This window comes from Chlamydotis macqueenii, chromosome 14 (assembly GCF_036417535.1).
Source record: "Chlamydotis macqueenii isolate bChlMac1 chromosome 14, bChlMac1.mat, whole genome shotgun sequence".
Lineage (NCBI taxonomy): Eukaryota > Metazoa > Chordata > Aves > Otidiformes > Otididae > Chlamydotis > Chlamydotis macqueenii.
The window spans coordinates 13,415,430-13,437,908 of record NC_141569.1 but is presented as its reverse complement, the minus strand read 5'-3'; the positions used below and the strand labels follow the sequence as shown (position 1 = coordinate 13,437,908).

The following is a 22,479-nucleotide window of genomic DNA, read 5'->3' as shown; positions in this document are numbered from 1 at the left end:
GTAATCAATATGGAAGCACTGGTGGTTTTTGGCACTGCCTTTTAACCTTACTCTACCTGTGTGCAGCTGCAAGAATAAACTGTACTTGGAGAAGCTTCCGAACACGAGTGTGATAATACCGTTCCACAATGAAGGATGGTCCTCTCTCCTCCGGACAGTGCACAGTGTCCTAAACCGCTCCCCTCCTGAGCTGATAGCAGAGATAGTGCTGGTGGATGACTTCAGTGACAGAGGTATGATGATTTGTATGTAACTTCTCCACCTATGTTTACCTACCTGTGCTTACCTACTCAAGGGATCAATGAACTTGCAAATATGTGTATAATGACTTGAGGTTTCTTTACTTGCCAACAGCAGAGCTCAGAGTACATTTGAAAGGCCAAAAGTCTGGCAAAAAAACTTACATTCCATGTTCAGTTTGTGCTGGTTTAGCTGCTGATGGCGTAGACTGTCCTGTATTTTAGACAATGTGAATAAACAGGGAAGCTGATTTTAACATTCTGCTGAGGACTTGTGTAGCTCTTAACATTTAACCCCAGGATTAAATGTTTGATGCTTGGAATAGGGAAAAACAAAAAAAAAAAAAAGGGGGGGTGTGGGAAGTAGCTCACACCCCATGTTCTGCTTTTTTTTTTTTTTTTTTTCTGGACACAGAAGATGGTAAAGGAAGCCTTGATAAAACATTTCCACCTTGGATGGCCTGTAATTTGGTTACTTTTCTCCTGAAGTTTGTGCTCCTGAAAAGTAAATATGTAGTGTCCAAAATTTTGACTGCTCTTGCTTGCTGACTTACTTGCAAGTACATTCCTTATTTTGTCCTGCGCTGCCAGGAGCAGTCATTTGGGACTGGGTTTAAGTGCTACATGCTAAGACGTGTAGTTGCTGACGTAACGCATCACCGCAAATGGAACAACTGCTTGTAGCTGCAGCAGCAATGTGTACATGTGGTTGCTGAATTTACTACTTCTCTAGGATAAAGGCAAGGGATCTATTTCTCTGAACCATTTAAATGCTATACAATGTAAATTAAGCTAGAGTTTACTTTCTCTTGTAGTTTGCACCCTTGCTATGGTGGAAAAGGCAATAAAGTGCAGGAGGAATGAAGCCCTCTGTCATGTAGACATTGCTAGAAAGATCACATGAAAAGTGCTCTGAAGTAGCTGATGTTCTCTTGTGTTGAACAGAGCACAGTGACTTTAAGGGGTTCTGGTTAGACCTAGCAACTCTGTTTTCTCCTTTAAAATTACAAAGACATTTAGTTCTATGAGCTGCAGAGATCAAGAGTCCTGACACTGAAATGACTCAACTAGGGGAAAAGAGCTCTCTCCACGTATACTAAAGGATATAGCTCCAAAAATCTGACACATGGAAGCTCCTACAGTGAGCCTGGGAACAAGCTCGTGAGTATTTAGTGTTCTGACCTATACTGACTTTCAAATAAGCACTGCCCGACAGCTATAGTATTTGTTCTAAAGTAAGGCTCTAATTAGTTTGCAGGCAAGGCATGCTGGTTTGAAAAAATCAATGTTATATGAAATAAGTATTTCTTTAGGAGATTTTCAGACTAAGCTGGGGAGAAAAAAAGAACACCCTCCCAACAAGGTCTCTTTATTGCTAGTCAGTCTAGAAACAAATTAGACAAGCTCATGCTGTAACCACAGCTGAATTGTACAAACAAGTTTCTTTTGAGAAAAGTGGAAGTAATGAAGTCTGGTTTCCTGTGGAGCCATTTGCCTTGTTCTCTAGCTGTGCCCTTCTGACCAGGCGAAAGAGAGCTCTCCTGGCTCTCCCACCTCCGCTTCTCATCAGTCTGCACACACGCTGTTTGTCCAGCTCCCTCTTGTTCTGTTCCACCTGCCTCTGATAAGATGCAAGCTCTTCTGTCAGTCATCCATCCTGAAGTTGCAAGAAGTAGCTGAGATTAATTTGTGTGCAGCATCTATCCCTCCTAGGGTTTAAATAGATCCTTAGTCTTCAGGAGGCTGTTAAGACATAAACACATGATCTTGACTCAAAAGGCTGCTGGTTACAAATTTCTGGTTTTAATCTATCCATTGTATGTATTACAAAACAAAAACAAACAAACAAAACCCCCAAACCCCAAACACTTCAACCCAGTACCTGAGAACTGAAAATTTAATGCATCAAACTTGAACTGCAGGAAGGAGCAGAGGCTCAAGGGAAACTTTCACTTCAAATGTTGTATGTTTGAAAAGGGCACATTCTTGGATTTGGACTGTTGGGCACTGCTCTGGTTATCTGTTTCTCATTATTAAATTGAGTAGGTGGTAAAAAGCCTGTGTCTGAGCTGATCATCATCACCACTGTGCCACAGAACTGGTGAGCAGTAAAAGGAAGGAGGAGAGATTTGTTGATTTTTATTTTTTTCTTTGAAAATTGTAAATTATTGGTTCTCTGCATTGTCTGCAAGGTTGGATGCTGTGCTTCTGTTTTAAATGTTAGTCCCACAAATTTGTGATGGCGTCTTTCATCTAAAATTACAGAATCACTGTTGGACGTAGTGATAGTAGAAGCCACATTTGAGATCAGAGAGACGTAATATGAACAGTAAATGTCAGCTTCTTCCCCAAAGAGATTGGTAAATAGCTATCGTGAACTCCAGTGAAAAGCAAAAGATGAAAAGGATAATCGCTCAATAAAAATCTATTATTAATTTTTTTATCGAGAGGTTACCCTGGCAGGATAAAATATCAGATCTACTCTGCTGTACCTCATGATGGCCTTTCACTTGAGAGCTGTCTGAAAAGACCTCTAGCACTTTAATAACTCATTAAAAAGACTAATCTTCAAGAACTTTCCTTTCCCTGGCAAGGAGACTATCTCACCCTTGCTAGCATTTACTGTGTGCTGACCTGCATTGGGTTTAAACATGCTGGGCTTTGCCAAGCTGCCCTCGAGGTGCTGGTTAGCATTGCTCTTTCCTTCTGCTGTTGCACTGGTTTCTGTAGGTGGTGGTGTTGGTGCCAAGCCATCGGCCTCTTCCATCCATGTATCCCATACGTGGAGAATGTTTGCTTCGCATGAAGAAAAGAGGACTTTGCTAATAATAGAAATAGTAAGTATGGAAACCTGGCTACTGCATACATCTGTTTTTTCTGACAGATGTTACTTCCATAGTTTTTCATCTGTTTTTAAGCTTGAGAGTAAGGAGTTTTTGGTGTGACTACAAAATGGGTTGAGCAGTTGGCTAACAGAGTGATAGGAGAGTGAGGACAGATTTCTGGGCTGGTGGCTGCTGTGGTCTGCAGCATACTTGAGAGGCAGCTGTGTTGCTTTGTGTTATTGGAGCTCTCGAGCAGATGAATCATCAACTGGAAGTGTCAAGAGCCGTTTATTTCTTAATTTGCTTGAGACAGACAATTTTGTGACCTTTAGCAATAAACATTTTTCAACCAAAAAAGGCTGTCCTGATGACAGCAAGTCTTACCAGTGAACAGCAAAAGCTTTACAAGTCGCGCTTTTGAAATGTTTCTTATGCTTTGTATTTGAAAAATCGAAACGTGCTGGAACAACTTGCTGTCTGGAATTTTTTTGCATGCCTATAGTATAATGCAAATGATCAAAATCTAGTCTTACTTGAAAAAAACTTAGTGCTGGATTCCACATCAGCCACAGTGCTCTGGGGAAGGCTACCTGTCAGTGGGATCAGTCTAATTCGGTACAGTGGTTAGCGTCCAGTTTGTGTTGAGGTGCAATCCATGTTGTCACCTCCAGCAGCTCTCTTTCCTGACTCTTGAATCTTTTCTTGTGGAGATTCCCTTGTTAGGTTGGGTTCCCTTAAAAGAAGCTGCTTTCCAGCATGTGCCATAGGTCACAACAGAGTTAAATATTGGGGGAGTGTTTTCTACTTTCTCTAATAGTGGTCTCCAGTATCAACACAGCATTCCCAGAAAGACTATGATACCTTACGCGCTTTTTTTCCCCACAAACTTAGTTGAGATATGTGTGATGTGAGTACTTTCTTCTCCTGACCGTAAGCATTTCCAAACAATTGTAGGGATTTAATGTGCAGAATAATACAGGTTCTATTGAAGAGGGAGGCACCCATTCTGCAGACTTGGAGAATCGGAATTAACCTGCCTGGCGTTGTCTGCCTCTTCCTATGTACTACTGAGAACTGCCAAAGACCCACAGACTGACCTCAGATTAATCTCAGCTATTTCAGGGTGGTCCAAAATAACACTTACCCTTCTGGATAAGCAGAAATCAGAATGCAATACATGTGAATTACGACTTTAGAATTCCTAATCATAAAAACGCTTAGCTGTGGCAGTCCTGTGTGGATTTGTGGCTTCACTTCTAATTTCTATAGCTATTCTTTAGTTCTGATCTCAGTTAAATTAAGCCTTTTCATATGCTGGCTTGCAGGGTACTAATTATATCCCTCTGAGCTTCTTGTTACCAGAATGGCCCTAAGTAAACTAAAATGCTTTTTTCCTGTGTATCAGTTTTCTCCTGGGGACTGTCAGATGTGAAATTTGTTTGCTTTTTGATTATTTAATTACAATGCTGCTGAGCGCTAAGTGGGTTCTATTATATCATAGAAATGGGAGGAGAGGAAGAGAAGTTGAAATGCAGGTCAGTTTGTAACACTGCAGGTTTTTGTATCGGCTCTGATGGCAACAAATAACAGACAGGCAGTTCATGATTCTTCAGAGTCCACTTCAGTCCCTAGACCTACAACCTGGCTATGGTTGTGAGAAACCGAGCCATTCATCTCTAGTGTCTGTCTTGCACGAAATGGATTTTTGGTCTCCATTTAATTCTTGGAGCTTGTGGACACCTCTGCTGTATAAGCTATCTCTGTGTTTGCATGAACAAACATAAAGCTGTCCTCTGTCTCTCACTACATAGATGAACAGCCTTAAGCTGAAGGAACAGAGGACAGAGGATGGCACATTTTCTCTTTGCAGGATGCTTGTCTGAATGTTCTTCACTTTTCACCTGATACATATTTGGTAGCTCTGTACAGCAGTGGAACATCAAGTATGTGCTACTATTGAGTGAAAAGCAGAAGTTAAACTCTCCTCTCTTCTGTCTGTTTTGGAGAGGAGATCTCTTTCAGGTGGAGGCTGGAACATGTACAGAATCACAAATAGTTGCAGTTGGAAAGGATGTCTGGAGATCATCTAACCCAACTCCTCTGCTCAGCTACAGCAGGTTTCTCGATCTTATTCACTGAAGTTTTGAAAATCTCCAAGGACTGAGACTCCATAATGTCTCTGGGGAACCTGTTCTGCTGTTCTGTAACTCTTACAGTGATTTAGTTAAAAAAAAATAAATAAATTTAAAAAATTCTTACATTTAATCAGTATTTCCTATACTTCAATTTGTGCCCCAGGACTCCCAGGTGCTCTTCTGCAAAGCTGCTTTCCAGCTGCTGGGTCCCCAGTCAGTACTGGCGCGTGGGATTACTCCTCCCTGGGTGCAGGAATTTGCGTTTCCCTTTGTTGAACTTCACGAGGTTCCTGTTGGCCCATTTCTCTCGCCTGCCCAAGTCCCTCTGCGTGGCACGTCAGCCGCACCTCCCAGGCTTGTATCATCTGCAGACCCTCTGAGGGTGCACTCAGTCCCACCATCCAGGTCTTGAATGAAGGTGTTCGGTGGCATTAGCCCTGAAACTGGCCCCTGGGGTGCACAGCTAGTGACAGTCCAGGCCTCCAGCTCGGCTTTGTGCTGCTGACTACAGCCCTTAGAGCTCAGCTAGGTTTCTGTCCACCTCACTGTCTACTTGTTTAGCCCAGATTTCGTGAGTTTGTCCATAAGGATGTTGTGGGAGGCAGTGATAAAAGTCAAGATGCCTCTTATAGGTAAGAAAAACTTCAGAATGAGGGAATCCAAATGTATTGGAAGAGCAGACCTAATAAAATGGGCTGCACCAGTTCCCTTGTCAAGTGACTGAAAGGTATAACTATCTAGGGAGTACTAATACCTCTAAAACTAATTTTTTTTTCATTTGTATGTTTATCTGGAACAAACCAACATCATGTATTTTTCAGCCCTTCCTTTAATGTAAAACAGGGCAGGGTTTTACCTTTTCACCCTGTGCAGCAATTGGAAATTTTAAATTATTCAAGACATTGTAAACTTGCTGTGTGCTAGAAGGCTGTGACTTAATTGCTGAATGTCGTTTAAAAGAAACATCTTGCCGCATACTTGGGGGCTAGCTATGTGCAGAGAGGGAAATGTACACGCCACACAGGTGGTTCCAAAGTTCTTTGAGTTTCTTATTTTATGGCTTAGCTTGACAGAAAGCCATGATTGTGGCTAAGTGCTTAAATTTTATATAAAAGTCACGTTTCAGCGTTCAGTTATTTGCATATTGAGTGACAGCCTGTTCTTACTCATCTCTAAGATGCTTTTGTATAAATGACAGTGTTTGAGAACAAGCCTTGTCCCCTGTTGAAGAATGAGAACCGCAGCATCAGTCATGTCTAAAGCACGCGTTGTGTGCGGAGCACTGTGCTGATACAGGTAATAAAGTTGAATGTGCAGCACTGAAAATACTGCAGTCTCCAGCCATCAGGGTTGTTTCGAAGTGTTAGCCCAGCTGGGCTGCCTGCCCTGCGGCACTGTGTGTCTGTACACTGGCGATACGTGAAGGCTTAACATCCTTCTTGCAGTAACCAGTCGAAATCTGCACCTTGAGTCGGTTAGGAGTCCTGAAAATATTTATTTGTTTAGCTTTTTTAATTTTTTTTTTTCCCCACTTTTACTGACCTTTTTCCCTTTAGTTGTATTTTTTTTCAGCAGGACTTTATGCAGAAAGTATTCGCACTGCTCTTTGACGTTTGAGACAGCAGAGCATCGTGAGCCCAGACTCTGGCGCGTGGCCACTGCTCATCCCTGAGAGGCAGCAAGAGGCTTTTAGGACTTTTTTAATAAAGGAGCCCAAGGAGCATTTTCCCTAAGCAGTGTCATCTCAGTCCTTTGTTTTGACCAACATTTTCCCCTTTGTTTGCTCTCTCCCCTCGTGTAGGGACAGTCACCTTCCTTGGCTTTGCACCATTGTGCTGTCCTTACACCACCTTGTAGCTTGTTTGTACTGACCAGGGAGTCTGAGCTTATCCATCCATCAAGTGTCAGAGGGAGCAATAGCCAAACCCCCCCCTTTTTCCCCTTTTAAAGATAAATCCCCGTGACTTTTAAAATCTCTCTTTATATTGCAGTACCAGTAATTCTGGAGGTAGCCATATGGGATAATCTGGACGGAAAAACAAATGTGGGTAAGGCTCCTTGGCTGAACCACAAGCAGCATAATTTGGTCAGAAGGGCAGAAGTCGCTAAGTAGTGTGCTGAAGGGAGAAGGCAAGGGGTGATTTATGTGTCATTTGGTGCAGCATCAGGTATGGAGCAGATACAATTCTGTTCCATTAACCACATCTGCCAGGCCTTAATTGAAAGAAATAGTGTTCTTAATATCTGAAATAGAAAAGGGTTTAATACTTGAATTCTTTTTGATCTTTAAATGGAACAGTAAAGGATTTCTGCAGCTAGAGAGATTATCTTTTCATCTTTAGGCACATGCATTGTAAAAGTTCCCCCCCGCCCCCCCAAAAAAGCTCTAAAGTGCATCTGGTTAGTACATCTCTGAAAATGGAGTGACTGTGCTTAGGACAAAGTGGTGACAGTCTTTCTTACTGAATTTTGAGTATTATTCTTTTAAACCTTTTTACCTTAACATATTTAAAAAAAGAAAAACCAAGCTTTCCTTAAGCAACTATGCTTTTCCACAAATTTTTCTTAAATGTTGCTGTCAAGATCTCTCAGTTGCGGTAACTATTGTGTCAAATAACTGATAAAAATATTATTTTTGTAAATTAAGTCAAAGAATAAAGATCATTTTTTTTTCCCTTGCTGTTAGAATTCATTGCAGACCATCTCAGGTCTGTTTAGACTCTCACAAGTAATGGTTTTGAAGTAACTGTCAGTGAGATCTCCCATTAGGTAAGTGGGAGGAGGTTGGCTCTTCTAGGTGGAGAGACTTGGAAGCCTGAGAAAACGAATGCACTCTTTACTTTCACTAGAGTGAAAGTCTCTGTCATTAACCATACTCATTTGTTTGTATCACATTAGACCCTAGGCTCTTGATGATGGTTTGTGGGCCTGATCATTTATCTTGTGGTATAACGCTACCAGGTGCATAAAGTCACAGTGAGCGGATCTCGGGCCATGGTCAAGTTCTAAGATTTCACTATTAAATGCTTCTGACGGAAGCCGGTACCAATGTCATTTTTCCATGTGGAAAGTGACTTGGCTTTGGTGAATATCATTGATTCTGGTAATGGCACAAATGTTACAAAGTGAAGTAGGCTTCAGAGTCATTTAGGCGGCTGTGACCCACGGTCTAGATGTGGTGTCGGTTACCCAGACGCCAGTGTGGCTCACAAGTGGCAGAGCAGAGCGTTTGTGCTGGTGTAGAAGTGACTCTGAACTCAACAGCACGGTAGTGAGAACCACATGGGGTGGAGCAATAGAGTAAAACCTGATGCAGATATCCAGTTTTGGTTTATGAAAAAAAGAATAATTTGTTATTCTCCGTTTCTGGCAGTGTCTCGTGGGTGTGAGATGCTTTAGACAACTGTTAGGGACAGAGCTTGCTTTGGATCCATAGTGAAACGTGGATGAGATTTGATTTTATCTTTTCCTTTTTTGAGTATTCATTTTTAATTTGTCTTTAAGCACTGTTTCTGTACTTGCGTATACCCTTCATAAGGGGATCTCTAAAACCTGCACTGTTCATTAGGCAATGGCTAGAGAGTATTAAAAATACATTCTCTAGTGTTTTAAGGGACCTGAGGGCCCATTGTAGTTGTTTATTTCAGCTTTTTTTTTTTTTTTGTGACAGCCTAAATTAACTAACCAGTTTACTTTTCATCATCTTGTATTTATTACTGTAAGATCAGTTGCTACGGCTGAAGGATTGTTCTAGAAAGGAGATGAGGTGGCTTTGAAAGGTCTGGTTTCCTATGACCTCTTTCTAAGCTAATTATTGTGTAGTGAAGGATGTCTGGCAAACTCAGGTTTTAAAAAAATAAATAATTGAGGAGCAAGGTTTCCATTACAGCTCATTAAATAAATCTGACTGTATTGCTTGCTACTAAGAAATCCGATTCATGTAGCTTCTATCAGTGGCAGTTTGCAGGAAAACAGCTTTAATTTTATTCTCCTCACCTTGAAGTACATGTCATCATCTGCTAGGAGTCAAAAATCTAGGTATCTGCCAGCTGCAGCGCAAATCAGCATTTTAATGCTTTCCAGCTGCTTCTCTATAGAAGTTAATTAGAAGTGTGATTCGAACACCCTCTGCCAGCCCTCAAATGTGATGTCTGTTATTGGTAATCATAGTTTCTGCTATTTAAGCATGCATTTCAGGTGCTATTGACAAAGCAGCTGTTCCTACATAGGGACTTTGACAAAGGTGGAAACTTCTTCACTTTGAGAAAATTGGAAAGTAATGTTGCTGCAATTTGAAAATAAAAGGGGATAATCTAAACCACATTCCTTTTCTATAGAGTTTTAATTGCAGTGAAATTTTCTTAGTGAAGAAATTCCACACCATATTCAGATACTCTCAATATAGTAGCTATTCATAAATACCATGAGGACCACTGTTGCCTTTTACCCGTAATCTAAGTATGCGGTGATGTCTCCATTGGAACATGGTTTACCATGCTGAAAGGTGAAAGCCAAGCCTCAGGATACAAAAGCAGAGTATCTTCAGCTATTGGTACTGCCTTCTCCCTTCTGTCATCCAGCTAAAGTGAATGTGTCAGGTGAGGACAATATTATCCATGAGAAGTTTTAGTTTTGGGGTGAGCACAACTGTGAACAGTCCTGGATTTGTGCTTCAGGATTCAATAAATTTATTGACGTTCCTGGCAGATGTTAGTAACTTCCTGTAACAGTTGCATTTCTTGCCAATAAAGTAAATAAGAGCATTGAGAACTGATGACAAAGACATCTAGAAGAAAAAGAGTAAGATGTGAGTTTGTAAAATGTGCTTCTGACATGGCAGAGTTTGTTACTGTAAGTCAAATGTGTCTGGTTTTTTCCTGCAGCTGTATTGGTAATCTTTTCATTTGCCAAATACTTCATTTTCTGTTCTCTGACATACAGACTACAAGACACATATTTTTGCTTTGTCATTCATGGTTATTAGTGTGTGAGCATTACTGTAGGAATGAAGGATTATCAGTTAGTTTTCCAATATTCTGTTTGGCTGCAACCCCAAAGCAAAATTTTTGTAGGTCTGTGCTATTAATTTTAGGCTTCACGGTTGTTCTTCCTCACTTAGACCCTTGAGATCAAAGCCTTTGGGCTCCAAAAGGATGCATTCCTACCAAATCAAAGCAGCTTCCAAGTGGGTTACATCTTGGACCTAATGGTGTGTTCTCTAACAAGACTAAAGTGCAGAGTAGAATTTGCTGTTAATTCTTGTGCTCTTTGTGGAATCTTTCCTTTTTTGTTCTTTTGCACAGAGCAAATACTTTCAGGCCAAGCAGTCCTTTGTGCATGAATACTATTGATGAAGGCAAAGCTGAATCTCTGAGGACTGATTTGGTTTGGTTTGGGTTCATTTTTTTTCCTTTCTTTTTTTTTTTCTCCCAGCAAAACTCAGTGACTTATAAGGCTTTAATCTTGCACCTTCGATATGTTCCAAAATGTTTCAGCGTGAAATGTCTTAACACTTCATCTGCCTGCATCTCTCCAACTCATGGCAAGTTTTTTTACTTGCTGTCAGTCATAGGCTTTAGGTTCATGTCATGATATCCTATCCAGTCCGTCGATATCAACGGTGAATGTACACTGACGTGCTCACCAGGTGTGGACACAGCTAACCCCTCTAGCACAGCAGCTTGTTCTGGCTCCGTCCCTGCGCACCCGCTCTGTTCTGAAGCCTGTATGTTGCAGAGGAGATGCGTTCAGTCGGGTTTGTTCTGTCCTGTGAGCAAACTTCTGAAACGCTTTTGCACCCTTGCTTGTCTCTCCAGTGCTCAGAAAGCAGTCGGTGATGTAGATTTAAGTTATTTGAGGACTAATCCCATCTCTCACGATTTTTAACTCTAGTATGAAAAGTGGAGTATAAATTCACAGGATCCTGAAACAGCGTGTGGTGTGTATATCAGCCTTGGACTGCTGGAAGTGGTGATGCCATTGGTATGGTGGCTTGGCTTAACGGTTTTCAGTGTTTTCACCTGCCAATATAGTGTTTATCAATTTAGTAAAAATGTGTTAGCATTGAGCAGGAGTGCAGCGTTCCCTTGGTTAAAAAACTGGATAATCAAAGCCACTTATTTGGCCTGAAGATGAGAGCACGGATTCGCTGGTCTGAAGGCGGTATTTGGGACAGTAATACCCTTCTGCTAGTCACCATGGCTACATCAAACTTAAGCTGAATATTAAGTGTGCTGCAAGGAGTTAACTCCTGTTTCGGCTGCTAAGAGGTTGTGTAGGCCAAAACCTGCAGCTATCTAGTTTGTGTGTGAGCAAAATGTTCTCTGATGTTAAAAGCAATCAACAAGGAACTGACTGTGAGTCACAAAATCACCTCTTTAGATCAAACATAGTCAACAGAAGAGGAAAAGAGCCTAAGTGGGAGCTTTAATCTTGATACATATTTAATGAAATGGGAAGGGAGAAGAGGAAGCTAATGAGAATGATGGTTCCCCCTGGGAAGGATGGGTTATGGCACAGGAGGGAAAACTTACATTGTGGGTTGACCGTGGAGTCAATATGCAGGGCTCAAGAACTGATGCATACACCACAAGCTGGCTTCACTGCTTCTAAAGAGCAAAAGGTACTTAAACCTTACAGCATGGAGGATGGATGAGTAAATGGATTTTTCTGGATTCCCTCAGGAAGAAACAGTTGGAATAGACTTCCTTTACAAATGAAACTTCCCTGAGAGATTAAGAGGTCACACTGGAGCTAAGATGATTATTCCGTGTGTATTTCCCTGCTCAGAAATGCAACCTACTAAACTTTCCCTGGGGCCCAGGCGTATTGATATGCTAATGCCAGTAAATGTGAATTTTCTCATTTTAAGATTACACTTTTGTCTCTGCATTCAGTACTAGTATCTCCTGAAGCCATAACTGAGCAGGGTTTGGATGTCTGCTGCATGTCCAAGTTGCCTTCTTTCTCATGCATTTGCCTCTTCAAGCTCTAAAAAATACAATCCGTGGGCTCCTCTGTCCTCCTCTGGCTTCTGCATGTGTTTGGTTTGAAGTTGCAATGTTTCTTAGGTTCCTGTTCAATTGGCAGGCATGGAGTGGCTGGAATGAAGACTCAGCTGGACAGAAGATGTTCCTGGCCTGGAAAGTCCTTGCCAGGTCTGGCGGTCACCAGAATAATGGCATCTGAGGGCAGCTCTGCTTGGGTGGTGAGGCCAGAAAGAAGTGGTGCAGTAAGACCACCACAGGAATTTGACCTAGGGAAAAAGAAGTCTTATTTTGGAAAGCTTTGGGGATGGCTTATGTTAAGCAGGCCTCTTAGTGAAGCTTCTCTGCTATCTTCACACCCTTTTACTTACAGCTCAAAATAAAGAAAGCAGTAGTTCTTGACGGGTACTATTAATGTATACACTGTATATCAAGTTTATTGCAAAGTCTGTTAGCAAGCTACCAGCCTAGTTTTTAATCTGCAGATAATCTTACTCTCATTTATGTTTGGGCTGTATTACGTTGCCCAGAGTAGGTGAAGCTGTTGGAATCCATCCAGTTCACCTAGCAACCTTCATTAAAGAAAATTGTCCTTGTAATAAAAATTACTCAGTGTGACAAGATTCCACAACATGTTTTTTAAAGCCTCATAAAATTTTGTAGCCGTTAATGCCACTTGTTTGGGTTTTTGAGATTTTCTTTTAAAAGCAAAAATTGACTTAATTGTGACAATATTTGTAATAGACTGAAATATTTTCTGTCTGGGTGTGTAGAGGCCAGGCTGGAGGGCAGGAATAGCTCAGGGATAAGGAAATAAGAAAACGTTGTCTTTGAAAAGTATGTTTTGTATGTTGTTTGTGAGAATGCTTGAAAGTCTGTGACTCTTCGGAAAGGAAAAGTAGAGACAATGAAGTCTGCTCACTTGCAATTCATGACACATGAGCCTGAACCTTGTAAAATGCAATGATCAAGCATGGATTTTCCTGCAGCAATTGGGAGCAGCTTATCTGAGCTACAAGGCTACAAGGGCAGCTCTTGGTACGTGTGCCCCCTCCATCAGTGAGGATACATGGGTGCTGATGGCTTTTCCTTGCTTATTCCAGCCGTCAGAGAAGATTAGAAGATTTCTAATCTGTGAGACATCTGGAAACATAGTAGAGGGGTGCTAAAGAACCAAACCCAGCTTTTGGGAATGGAATGGGAAGTCAGTGGATTAGAGTTCCTGCTGCTGTCTCTTTGCAGAGTACTCACATGAGAAAACTCTATGGCTTCTGTGCCTCATTTTTTCCTCCCGTTGTACTATAAAATTGGGGAAATCTCTCAGTTCTTAGCTGCTTGTTCATTAATAGCTACAAATCAGGTTGTCTTCAGGTAGTCTGTAGCAGAGCAACCATCATCGTCACTACCACTGTGGCCAGCTCCACGGTGACTTTTTGTTCACGGGCTGGTGAGTGTCTTCCTGCGTGAGAGCAGATTCACAAACGTGTTAGTGTTTCTTGGGAGGAGGCTCAGCTGTGCCATGCTCGTACTGCTGGAGGAGCTGGTTAAGCTGCCTTGAGGTGTCGCCACAGATGAAATTGCATGACAAACCAGGACAGTTCAGAAAGGTATACGATGGCAAAATGTAAAATGAGCAGCACACAGGTACAAGACAAACCACTGGGATCTTTCACAGTCTAATTGTCTTGTTTCTAGCGAAATAAAAAATCCCAGAAAGTCTATGAATATTTTCCATTGGTTTGGAGCTTTGGATTTTTTAAGACTTTCTAGTGTTTTGTAGGTCTAGTTTAGATAACGTATAAAATGTCGGCATCATAGAATGGTTTGGGTTGGAAAGGACCTTTGAAGATCATCTGGTTCAGCCTATCCTGGCCATGGGCAGGGACGTCTTCCCTTAAATCAGGTTGGGTCTGATCTTGCAGGTGCTGCAATGTCTGTGGGTACTGCTGGGGGAGTCGGACCCAGAGCTTTTGTGTGATGGTTACCTCCTTTATCATAACGAGCACCGGCAGCCACTCTTGCCTTTGTCTTGTCTTGGGGAAATTAACTAAGCTGTGCCCCATAGCTTGGGCTTAGCTGGTTTATGCTTGAAGTGAGGATTGTTTTCTTTCTCTTTTCTCATAAACTAATCTTCTGTGATAAACTAACAATGGTAAGGGATGAGATCTGATGTTAAAGAACAGTGGTGGTGGCTTTTCTTTTTCTTTCTGGCTTTTTGTGTCTACTCACTGTCTCAGGAGAAAGGCAGCTGCACTAATAATATATCTAGTCTCTACGGAAAGCCCTTATTTGAAAAATCTGTAATTGAGTGGACAAAATTTCTGGTTGCTTGAGAGGTTCTATTCAGAAAAGATTTGAAAAGGATGAGGGAAAAGCGTGCTAGACAGCAAAAGGTACTAAAGGCTCTGTTGAGCAGGGAAACCTGTGTAGATATTATGGGACAATTAGACTTGTCAGACAAAAAACTAAAATGCATTTGTGAGCAAAAAAAATCCTGGGGAGTGTTAAATAAAGCTTTGAAAGGGCAAAGAGCTTGCTAGGAATACCTCAAAAGCAAAGAAGTTGGTTTGGGTGATCTTTGAAGGAAGGCAGGTGGTGGCTTCTTCAAAGAGAAGGTGCAGAATGTGTGTTACTCATAGGGATTTGCCCTTTTTTAGTAGCTAAAACCCTAAAACACAATCGCTGGGTCGGCACCATGGGGGAGAGCTTATAACTTAGGTTTAGTTGCCCCTTTGCTCTTTTTAGAGAGCTGTTCCAATACCCAGCCTTCCTGGTGCCCTCTTCACCGTCTGCCTTTTCAGCCCCTGCCTTCCGCGCCTGCTTTGGAAGCCGAGGAAGACTCCGCTATGCAGAGTGGAATGGGTCTATGCCCCATAGTCGGGCAAATAAACCTGGGAGTTATTTATATTTGAATGATTGCCTCTATTCAAGTTTTGTTCGTTGAGGTTTTAAGATTGGTTAATTGCTTGGATTTGACAAACTAGCTTTTGCCTGGCAGGGTTTGTTTCCTTGATCAGTCGCTGATGGCAGCGGGTAGCACGGCACGTTAATGAACAGTGCCTGGCACACTGTAAATGGGGTTTGCTGTCAAGTCAGCCCAAAGATCAACCCATTAGTGATGAGGCTGGCGTCAGCTCAGCCTATTTTTAGATTTTTCTTTGCTGCTTCACTCTTTGATGTAAAGACAGCTGTGTGCCCCTCACTCTTTATGTAGACCAAGCTTTTTATTTCTGCATCTAAACAAGCTGTCCATTGTTTTGATCAGTCAGTGATCTTTTTCTGCGGCTTTTCTGTTTGAATTCTTGTTAATCATAGTGACCACAAGCGTCTGTGCTAATTTAGATGTGGCTCCAGTCCATATTCAGTAGCATAAATATTTCCATATTTAAATACAAATATCTCCTCTGGTAAGCATTCTGTGTAGCCATCCAAATATCTACAGTGGCTGTGCCTGCCTTGCTGGCTTGTAGGATGTCTTACTGGACTTTTTGCTCTTTGTCATTTATGCGTGAGTGGTTGGTCATGTTTTGTGTTTTGTAGAAACTGAACACAATTTAAATGCACTGGGTGCAGTTTAATTCTGAAAGTAAATTGTCCTGGTTCTCTCCTAAGCTGTGCTGGTTTTCTGCAAAAGTGTCTGAAAACCCCTGCAGTCTGCTCTGATAAAGTTCTCCCAGATGTCTGCTAGCTGGATTTTTATTCCCTTTCACCTTCCTCAGCTGTTTTCTTTCTCATCCTGCGCTCCTCCATCTTCTCCTAGTTCCTCTTTTTAATTTTATTGCTCCTAAGGTTTTGGAACAGCTGGAAGTCTTGGTTAAGTTATGTTTAAACATTGAATTTAAACAAAATTATTCTTACTTCCTTTTTCCTGTTGTTGCATTTATTAACTGCTCAGGACCTACTTCCAAAGACATCGTCTTCTGAAGGAACTGCGTTTTTAAGCGATTAGTTGTTACAGTGTTTAAATTTCTTATTTTCCTACAGAACACCTGAAGAAACGCCTGGAAGATTATATGGCCCAGTTTCCAAATGTAAGAATCCTCCGAACCAAAAAGAGAGAAGGGCTGATAAGAACTCGAATGCTGGGGGCCTCGGTGGCAATAGGGGATGTCATCACCTTCTTGGATTCCCATTGCGAGGCCAACGTGAACTGGCTGCCACCTCTGTTAGGTAAGTGTATGGTGCTGTCCGTGGCTGAAGACTGAATTGCTAAAGACCCAGCAACAGATGTTAGTGTTGAATTTGTTTTATTTCCACCTGCTGCTTTCCCGTCATGCTGCAAGTGGACAAAGGGAAGATGAAATGTCTTAAAAGGGAGAACAAACAAAAAAAAAAACCAAACCTGACCAACCACAAGACTCAGGTGAATTCTTGGCCTTTAAGAAATGGTTTTTTTCTGTTCTAGAGTCCTGCACTGTACAATAACCCTATCATGTGCTTTGCTTAATTAAAGAGCAGAGAACGTATTCTTCTGTTTCCTCACTAAATGAAATCTTAAATAATTTACAGCTTGCTACATGAGTAAACTCGCATGGTCATTCTGCAGCTTGCAGAGAGGAGCTTGCTTTATGATAGAGAAAAGATCTTTACATACAGTTTTTAAGCAGATTTTAGTTTTTTTTTTTTCTCCTATGTAACTAAATTTAACTTCATAGTCTGCAAGCCTGTGGAAAATACTTGATGTGAATGACAGCTGCTGGTATGTATTTGTAGAACATGTGCAGTCCTTTCCAAGGCAGTGCTTCATATTTAAGGAGACATCAGCTTTACAGTGTCAGTTCTTTTCAAGGATGACTAATTGAAAGGACAGTGCCTTCTGTTTCTGGTACCTGTGTGCCTCTGGCCAGTACCAAACTCCTTTACAACCCTATGGCAAGTGACCTGTCAAAGCTCTCCCTGAGGTGTGAATTTGTGGAATAAACTGTGGCAACGATACTCAAGTGGAGATGTAAGAAAAAACTAGTCAGATTCATCAGCAGGATTGTTGGATGGTAATACTGTTACTTTCACTACAGTTTATATCTGGTAATAGTATAAAACATTTGCAGCTTCATGAGCCCCAGGGAGGGAGGACAGAATTAGCTCAAATGCCATTTAAATGAGAACACGTAGAGTATGCTTTAATTTTAAAGCACAGAAAGGATTTCTTAGACGTGCGTTGGAAGCTGAAACATCGTTTGTCGCCTCTGCTCTGAAAGGTAACTTCCAACAAGAGACTGTCTCAGTAATAAAGTATTTAAGAAGTTCCAGATGTTTATGTAGGAATTAATCCTGTCTTGTATTATTTGATTGGAAGAAAAGGTTGAGGGGAGGAGGTATGCTTGCATTTCTTGAGCCTGCTGAGAGTTGTTATGCCATTAGTCTGCATCGCTTCCTGCCAGATTCTGGCACAGCAGTTAAAGCTAGGTGCTACAGTGGGTTATTGCCCTGGCTTTGAATCAGTGCAGGAAGGGTTCACATCCCGGTCGCTCGTTAAAATGAGGACTGTTCACTAAATACAGGATTGTCTGGTTTTAGCCTGGTGGTTTAGGTATCTCTGGCAGCGTGGCTGTGCCTTTCTATTCTGCTTCTGGGTGATGGTCACTCTAGCGTGAGTGTCTGGTGTTTTTATCTCAATAATTCTAGCTTGAATATCTCTATTATTGCAGAAGTACTAGATAAATTGTTACAAATTGGAGCATCTGCCCAAAAGAGCACTAACGGGAGGAAAGCTATGTCGCTCTTGGACAACTTCATATTTCAGTGCCCTTTTCTGTAATTTCATGGTCAACGGAACCGACTGGTGCAGGTTTTCTAACATGTTTCTCCAATCTTCAGATCGCATTGCTCGAAACCGCAAGACTATCGTTTGCCCTATGATTGATGTTATTGATCATGACCACTTTGGATACGAGACTCAGGCTGGAGATGCAATGCGAGGTGCATTTGACTGGGAGATGTATTACAAGAGGATCCCCATTCCTCCCGAGTTACAGAAACCTGATCCCAGTGATCCCTTTGAGTAAGTTGCTGAAATGCAGTGTGCTAAGAGCTGGCTAACAAAATCACACCCTGTTATGGGGTCGGTTTACACTTCAGCGTGGTAGAAGTCAGAAGCTGATGTTAAGCTGCTTGCTTTTTGGCAGCTGTTTGCTTTGTTGGTTTAAAAGAAATGCATTGTGTAGTAGCTGTGAGCACTCTCCTTTTCATTGCTATTTTTTGCCACCTTAATTCCCGCAGAAGTTAACATTTCATTTAAAACTGTAATGTGTAGCATTTATTGCGGTCATTTATTACTGAGATCTTTCAAACATAACTTAATATCCCTAATGCTCTGCCAAAAACAACAAACCAATGGCAGCTTGTATGTCATTCCCAGGCTGGGGGAGAAGAAAACCTAGCAGAATAATTACGGCAATTTTGGTGATTGCGGTGCGTTGCAGAAATAAATCTGTGATCATGTTATGTTCCGCTGGTGCTGTGCTAGCCAAAATTGAGACAGTTCTGCTGTCCTTTGTACTTCTGCAGGACTAAAAAAAAAAACTCCAACAAAACACCTTTTGAGGTCACCTTCAATGACTTGGTCATACTACTGAGACAAAGAGCACCACATGTGCAGCGTATGGGTCCCTCTGGGAGAGGTTATGTTCTGCCAACGTGAACTCTTTTGCCTGTTTGGAGGAGAGGCATTGACAGGTTCTGGAGGGAGCCTAGTCTGGTCCTCCTCATTTGCCAGTGGGAAATTAGTAGATAATGCAAAACCAACTCTTTGATGCTCCAACAGGGCTGCAAAGGCACTGGCAACACTGGGTGGTGAAAAGAATATTTGTCAAATCGTTTTTTAAATGTTTAGCTAGAGATCTGTATCTTTGAATGTGTTTGTAATATGGAGTCTGGTTTTTCCTTAAGGTCTCCTGTAATGGCTGGAGGACTGTTTGCAGTCGATAGAAAGTGGTTCTGGGAGCTGGGAGGGTATGATGCAGGTCTGGAGATATGGGGAGGAGAGCAATATGAAATATCCTTTAAGGTGAGCTATGTTCTCTGGAAATTACTTTTGTTTTGAAAAGTAAGAATTGTTCTGAGGCGCAGAATGTGAATGATCTGTCTTGTCCTTGCTTTTGCATATGACTAGAGGTGAAAGAGCTGGGAGTAGTAAGCTAGTACACAGAAGAAACAGCGATGATGTGACAAATCATTTGTGAGGGTCAGTTTTGGAGCATGATTAGCTGCGGTATCCCCCATTCTGTGGTCACAGCTTCAGATGCGTGTGCTCTTCCCAGCAAGGGTAAATCAGCTTGCGTGGAGCTCGCTCTGACTGTTAGGCTTCTTCATACTTACCCTGGCAAGAAGATGAAATACTCTCCTTGAGGGAAGGAGGATTCAGGCATCTCGGTGTTTGCCTCATTGAGTACTTCAGTCCTCAGCTTGAGTTCCCAGAGATGAGTAACTTAATGTCTGTATCAATCCATCTGATGCCTGGCTGCAAGGAACTGAGGCTGTTAATTACCCTGTAAGAAATCCTCAGCAATTGCAATAATAACGCTGTTGCTGGCAGTGACTTCAGATGATTACCTGCCTGGCTTGGGGACAATTCTGTTACTGATTGACCAAGCTGTTCAGTTGAGGGCTTTAAAAGAAGAGCTAGCCAGCTGACCAAAAATGCATGCTATAGTAACGAGTAACTGCAGCCCACCAGTACTGCTCGTACCTGTGTTGTCTTGGAATATGGCACTCGGAAATCCATCCTAGGAAACCCACTGGAATGTCCACTGAAGGCAAGTGGCTATTCTTCTCTTCGGTGGTGGGAGTCCTTTCCGTAGCCTGGAGCGAATCAAGTAAAGATTCCGATGTTAAACTCTGTTTGGTCCCCCGAGTGGTTTCTCTTTCAGAGGTTGAATACGTAACCTTACAGGTGTCTGGATGTCACCGAACTGAGCTAGTTGGCCTCAGCACAAGGCTAGAAGATGGTAGCAATGCTAGTGTGGTGCACAGTTCCTCATTTGTCTCCCCAACAAACCAGTCATGGCTGATCTCTCACAAAACTGATTCCTAATTCTTCATGCCACTGTGCAATCCAAAGGCAGATCAAACTCTATTCAGCGAGCCGTGTTACCGCACAAACATACCGTGTACTGCTGTACAGCAAACAATGTTTTCCAGACAATGTTTTCAAGACAATGTCTTTTCTTCCATTGTTTGTCCACAAAAAACCCTAAGTAATGAAGTCACGCTGGAGGTCCCTTGTCCTTTCCAACAGCAGCAGGAAGGACAAGGGCGGGGGGGGAGGGAGGGCACCCTCTTGGGAGGTGTCACTATGGTTAGAGCCATTTATTCTTCGTGTTGCATGTAATGAAATTGTGTGACAATGTCATTCTCTGCAGGAGGGGCAGTATTCAGCCTCTTTTCCTTTTCGCAAATGCTGGTTTCCAGGAGCGATGACAGTGGCTGGGCAAGCCCTTTGTCTCCAGTGCCACAGCAGACAGTTACACTGCTTGATCTGCAGGAAATAAGACCACTTCATTCATCTGTTTGCTTATCCTCTCTGAAACATACTGTGTTTCATTTCAGTCCAGAGATAGTAATTTGTGGAGGGATGAATTTGCTTTAATTAGTCTCTGCAAAGACCCCCTTTTTTTCTATCATTCTGAAACAGAAAAATGAAGTTTTAACTGAAAGAGGCTCAGTGTATTTTCAGAAATTAAGATAAATTGATACATTCATCTATGGCTGATAGATTTAGTAATTCTGCTGGAATTGCAAGAATAGAAGGTTTGTTCATAGAATTTATGAAGCTATGACATTTCCTGGCGAGCTTAGAGCTAAGTTTTTACCTTTTGAAGCAGACTGAGATTTTGTAGTTAAAGGACACTGACAAATAATTTGAAGCCCTGGGTTTACATGTGGGGTACCAGTTTTCTACATTATTTATTATCTAACGGGAATTCAGATCCTAAGTGTGCCAAAGCTACAGCCCAGCTTTACCAAAGAATCCATTCCTGTACCTGGGAGTTGTGGGTGCAGGTACGCTTTTGTACCGGTGCTCTTTGATCCATTGCATCAGATCTGGCCTTCCCAATCCTCACCAGGAGTAATATTTTTTTTTTATTTTTTAAATTTTTTTTATTTTTCCCCTTAAGCATATTCTGTTTTGGCGATGCGTGGACTGTGCTTTCCAGTTTTTTGCCTTTATTTTAAATCCAGGGCTCTGTTGCTGAGAGACAGGAAATAAACAAGGTTATTTAGGAGCCTCTTGCCTTTCTGTTTTGAGATCATATGTATTTTTGTTATCAGCTGGCTCTGCTTCCTTCTGAGAAGAATCTTGCAGGCTGAAGACAAGCCAACAGAGAAACCATTAGTGTTTAGCACCTCGGCAAGCATTTAGCTGCAGGGTGGATCAAACTATTAATAGAAGCCTTGCTCCTTGGGTGAAATGTTTGTACCCAACATCACTAGAAAACATAGCATGCTGGGGCGGGGGGGGGGGGGGACAAAAAAATGTAGGTGAACTTTAAATTAGAAACAAACTTTCTATCCCTAACTGCTGGTTTGCGGTTTTCTGGGTCTTCTCAATCCCTTGAAACAGAAATTTCTAGATTAGAAGTGAAGGAGTCGCTCTATCCATTCCATATTCAATTCCATTTCTTCCTTCTCTTGACTGGTGTATATCTAGAATAGTTCAGTGCCTGTAACCCTGTACTTCTACAGATCAAGATCTTCCTATTTCAGGTCATCATCAGATGCAACAGGAAGATTGCAGTCTTGAATCCTAGTTGCAGGCATTACAGCTGTTCAGATGAGCCTCTTTTTGTGAACATGGCTTGCAGAATGCTCCAGGCAAGCTGTTCTGTGGATCTGCGTGGTGTAAGAACCATTTTCCTCCATCTCGGTGGATCACCAGATGCTGACCTTTGAGTACATTCCTGTATTTTGGAGAAAGAATAAACAAGCATGCACAGCTGTTTGTGTGGCACTGGTTACCTTTCCTTTCTGCTGCCCCAGGCTCTACAGCCCTAGCTTCTCTGTTCAGTGGACTTTCTTGAGGGATTTTTTTTTTTTTTTTTTGCTTTTTGGGAGTCACTTCCATACCTCTCCTCTTTATAGTTTTTTTTTTTTTCTGGTCTTTTGTATCTTTCTGCAATGCTTGAAGTTCAATTAAAGTATTCAAAATTGAGTGCTGTATCCAAAGTGACAATGTGTCTTTCCTCTTCTGGGCACAACTTAATAGCTCTGATTTTCTGAATGCTCCTGCATTCTCAACAAATATCTGCATTCTGCTACCTACATAACCCCTTCATTTTCTTTGAGATTAACATAT

General features: G+C 41.8%; 1 protein-coding gene across 1 annotated transcript in view; it reads left to right on the top strand.

The window, feature by feature from the left end:
- The window catches only part of GALNT10 (polypeptide N-acetylgalactosaminyltransferase 10), an 82,035-nt gene that overhangs the window by 41,566 nt on the left and 17,990 nt on the right, over positions 1-22,479 (top strand). The window contains exons 4-7 of the mRNA XM_086759053.1: positions 67-233; positions 16,170-16,355; positions 18,003-18,186; positions 19,074-19,191. Coding sequence (XP_086615179.1) covers positions 67-233; positions 16,170-16,355; positions 18,003-18,186; positions 19,074-19,191 — 655 coding nt within the window. The remainder of the gene's footprint in view (positions 1-66; positions 234-16,169; positions 16,356-18,002; positions 18,187-19,073; positions 19,192-22,479) is intronic.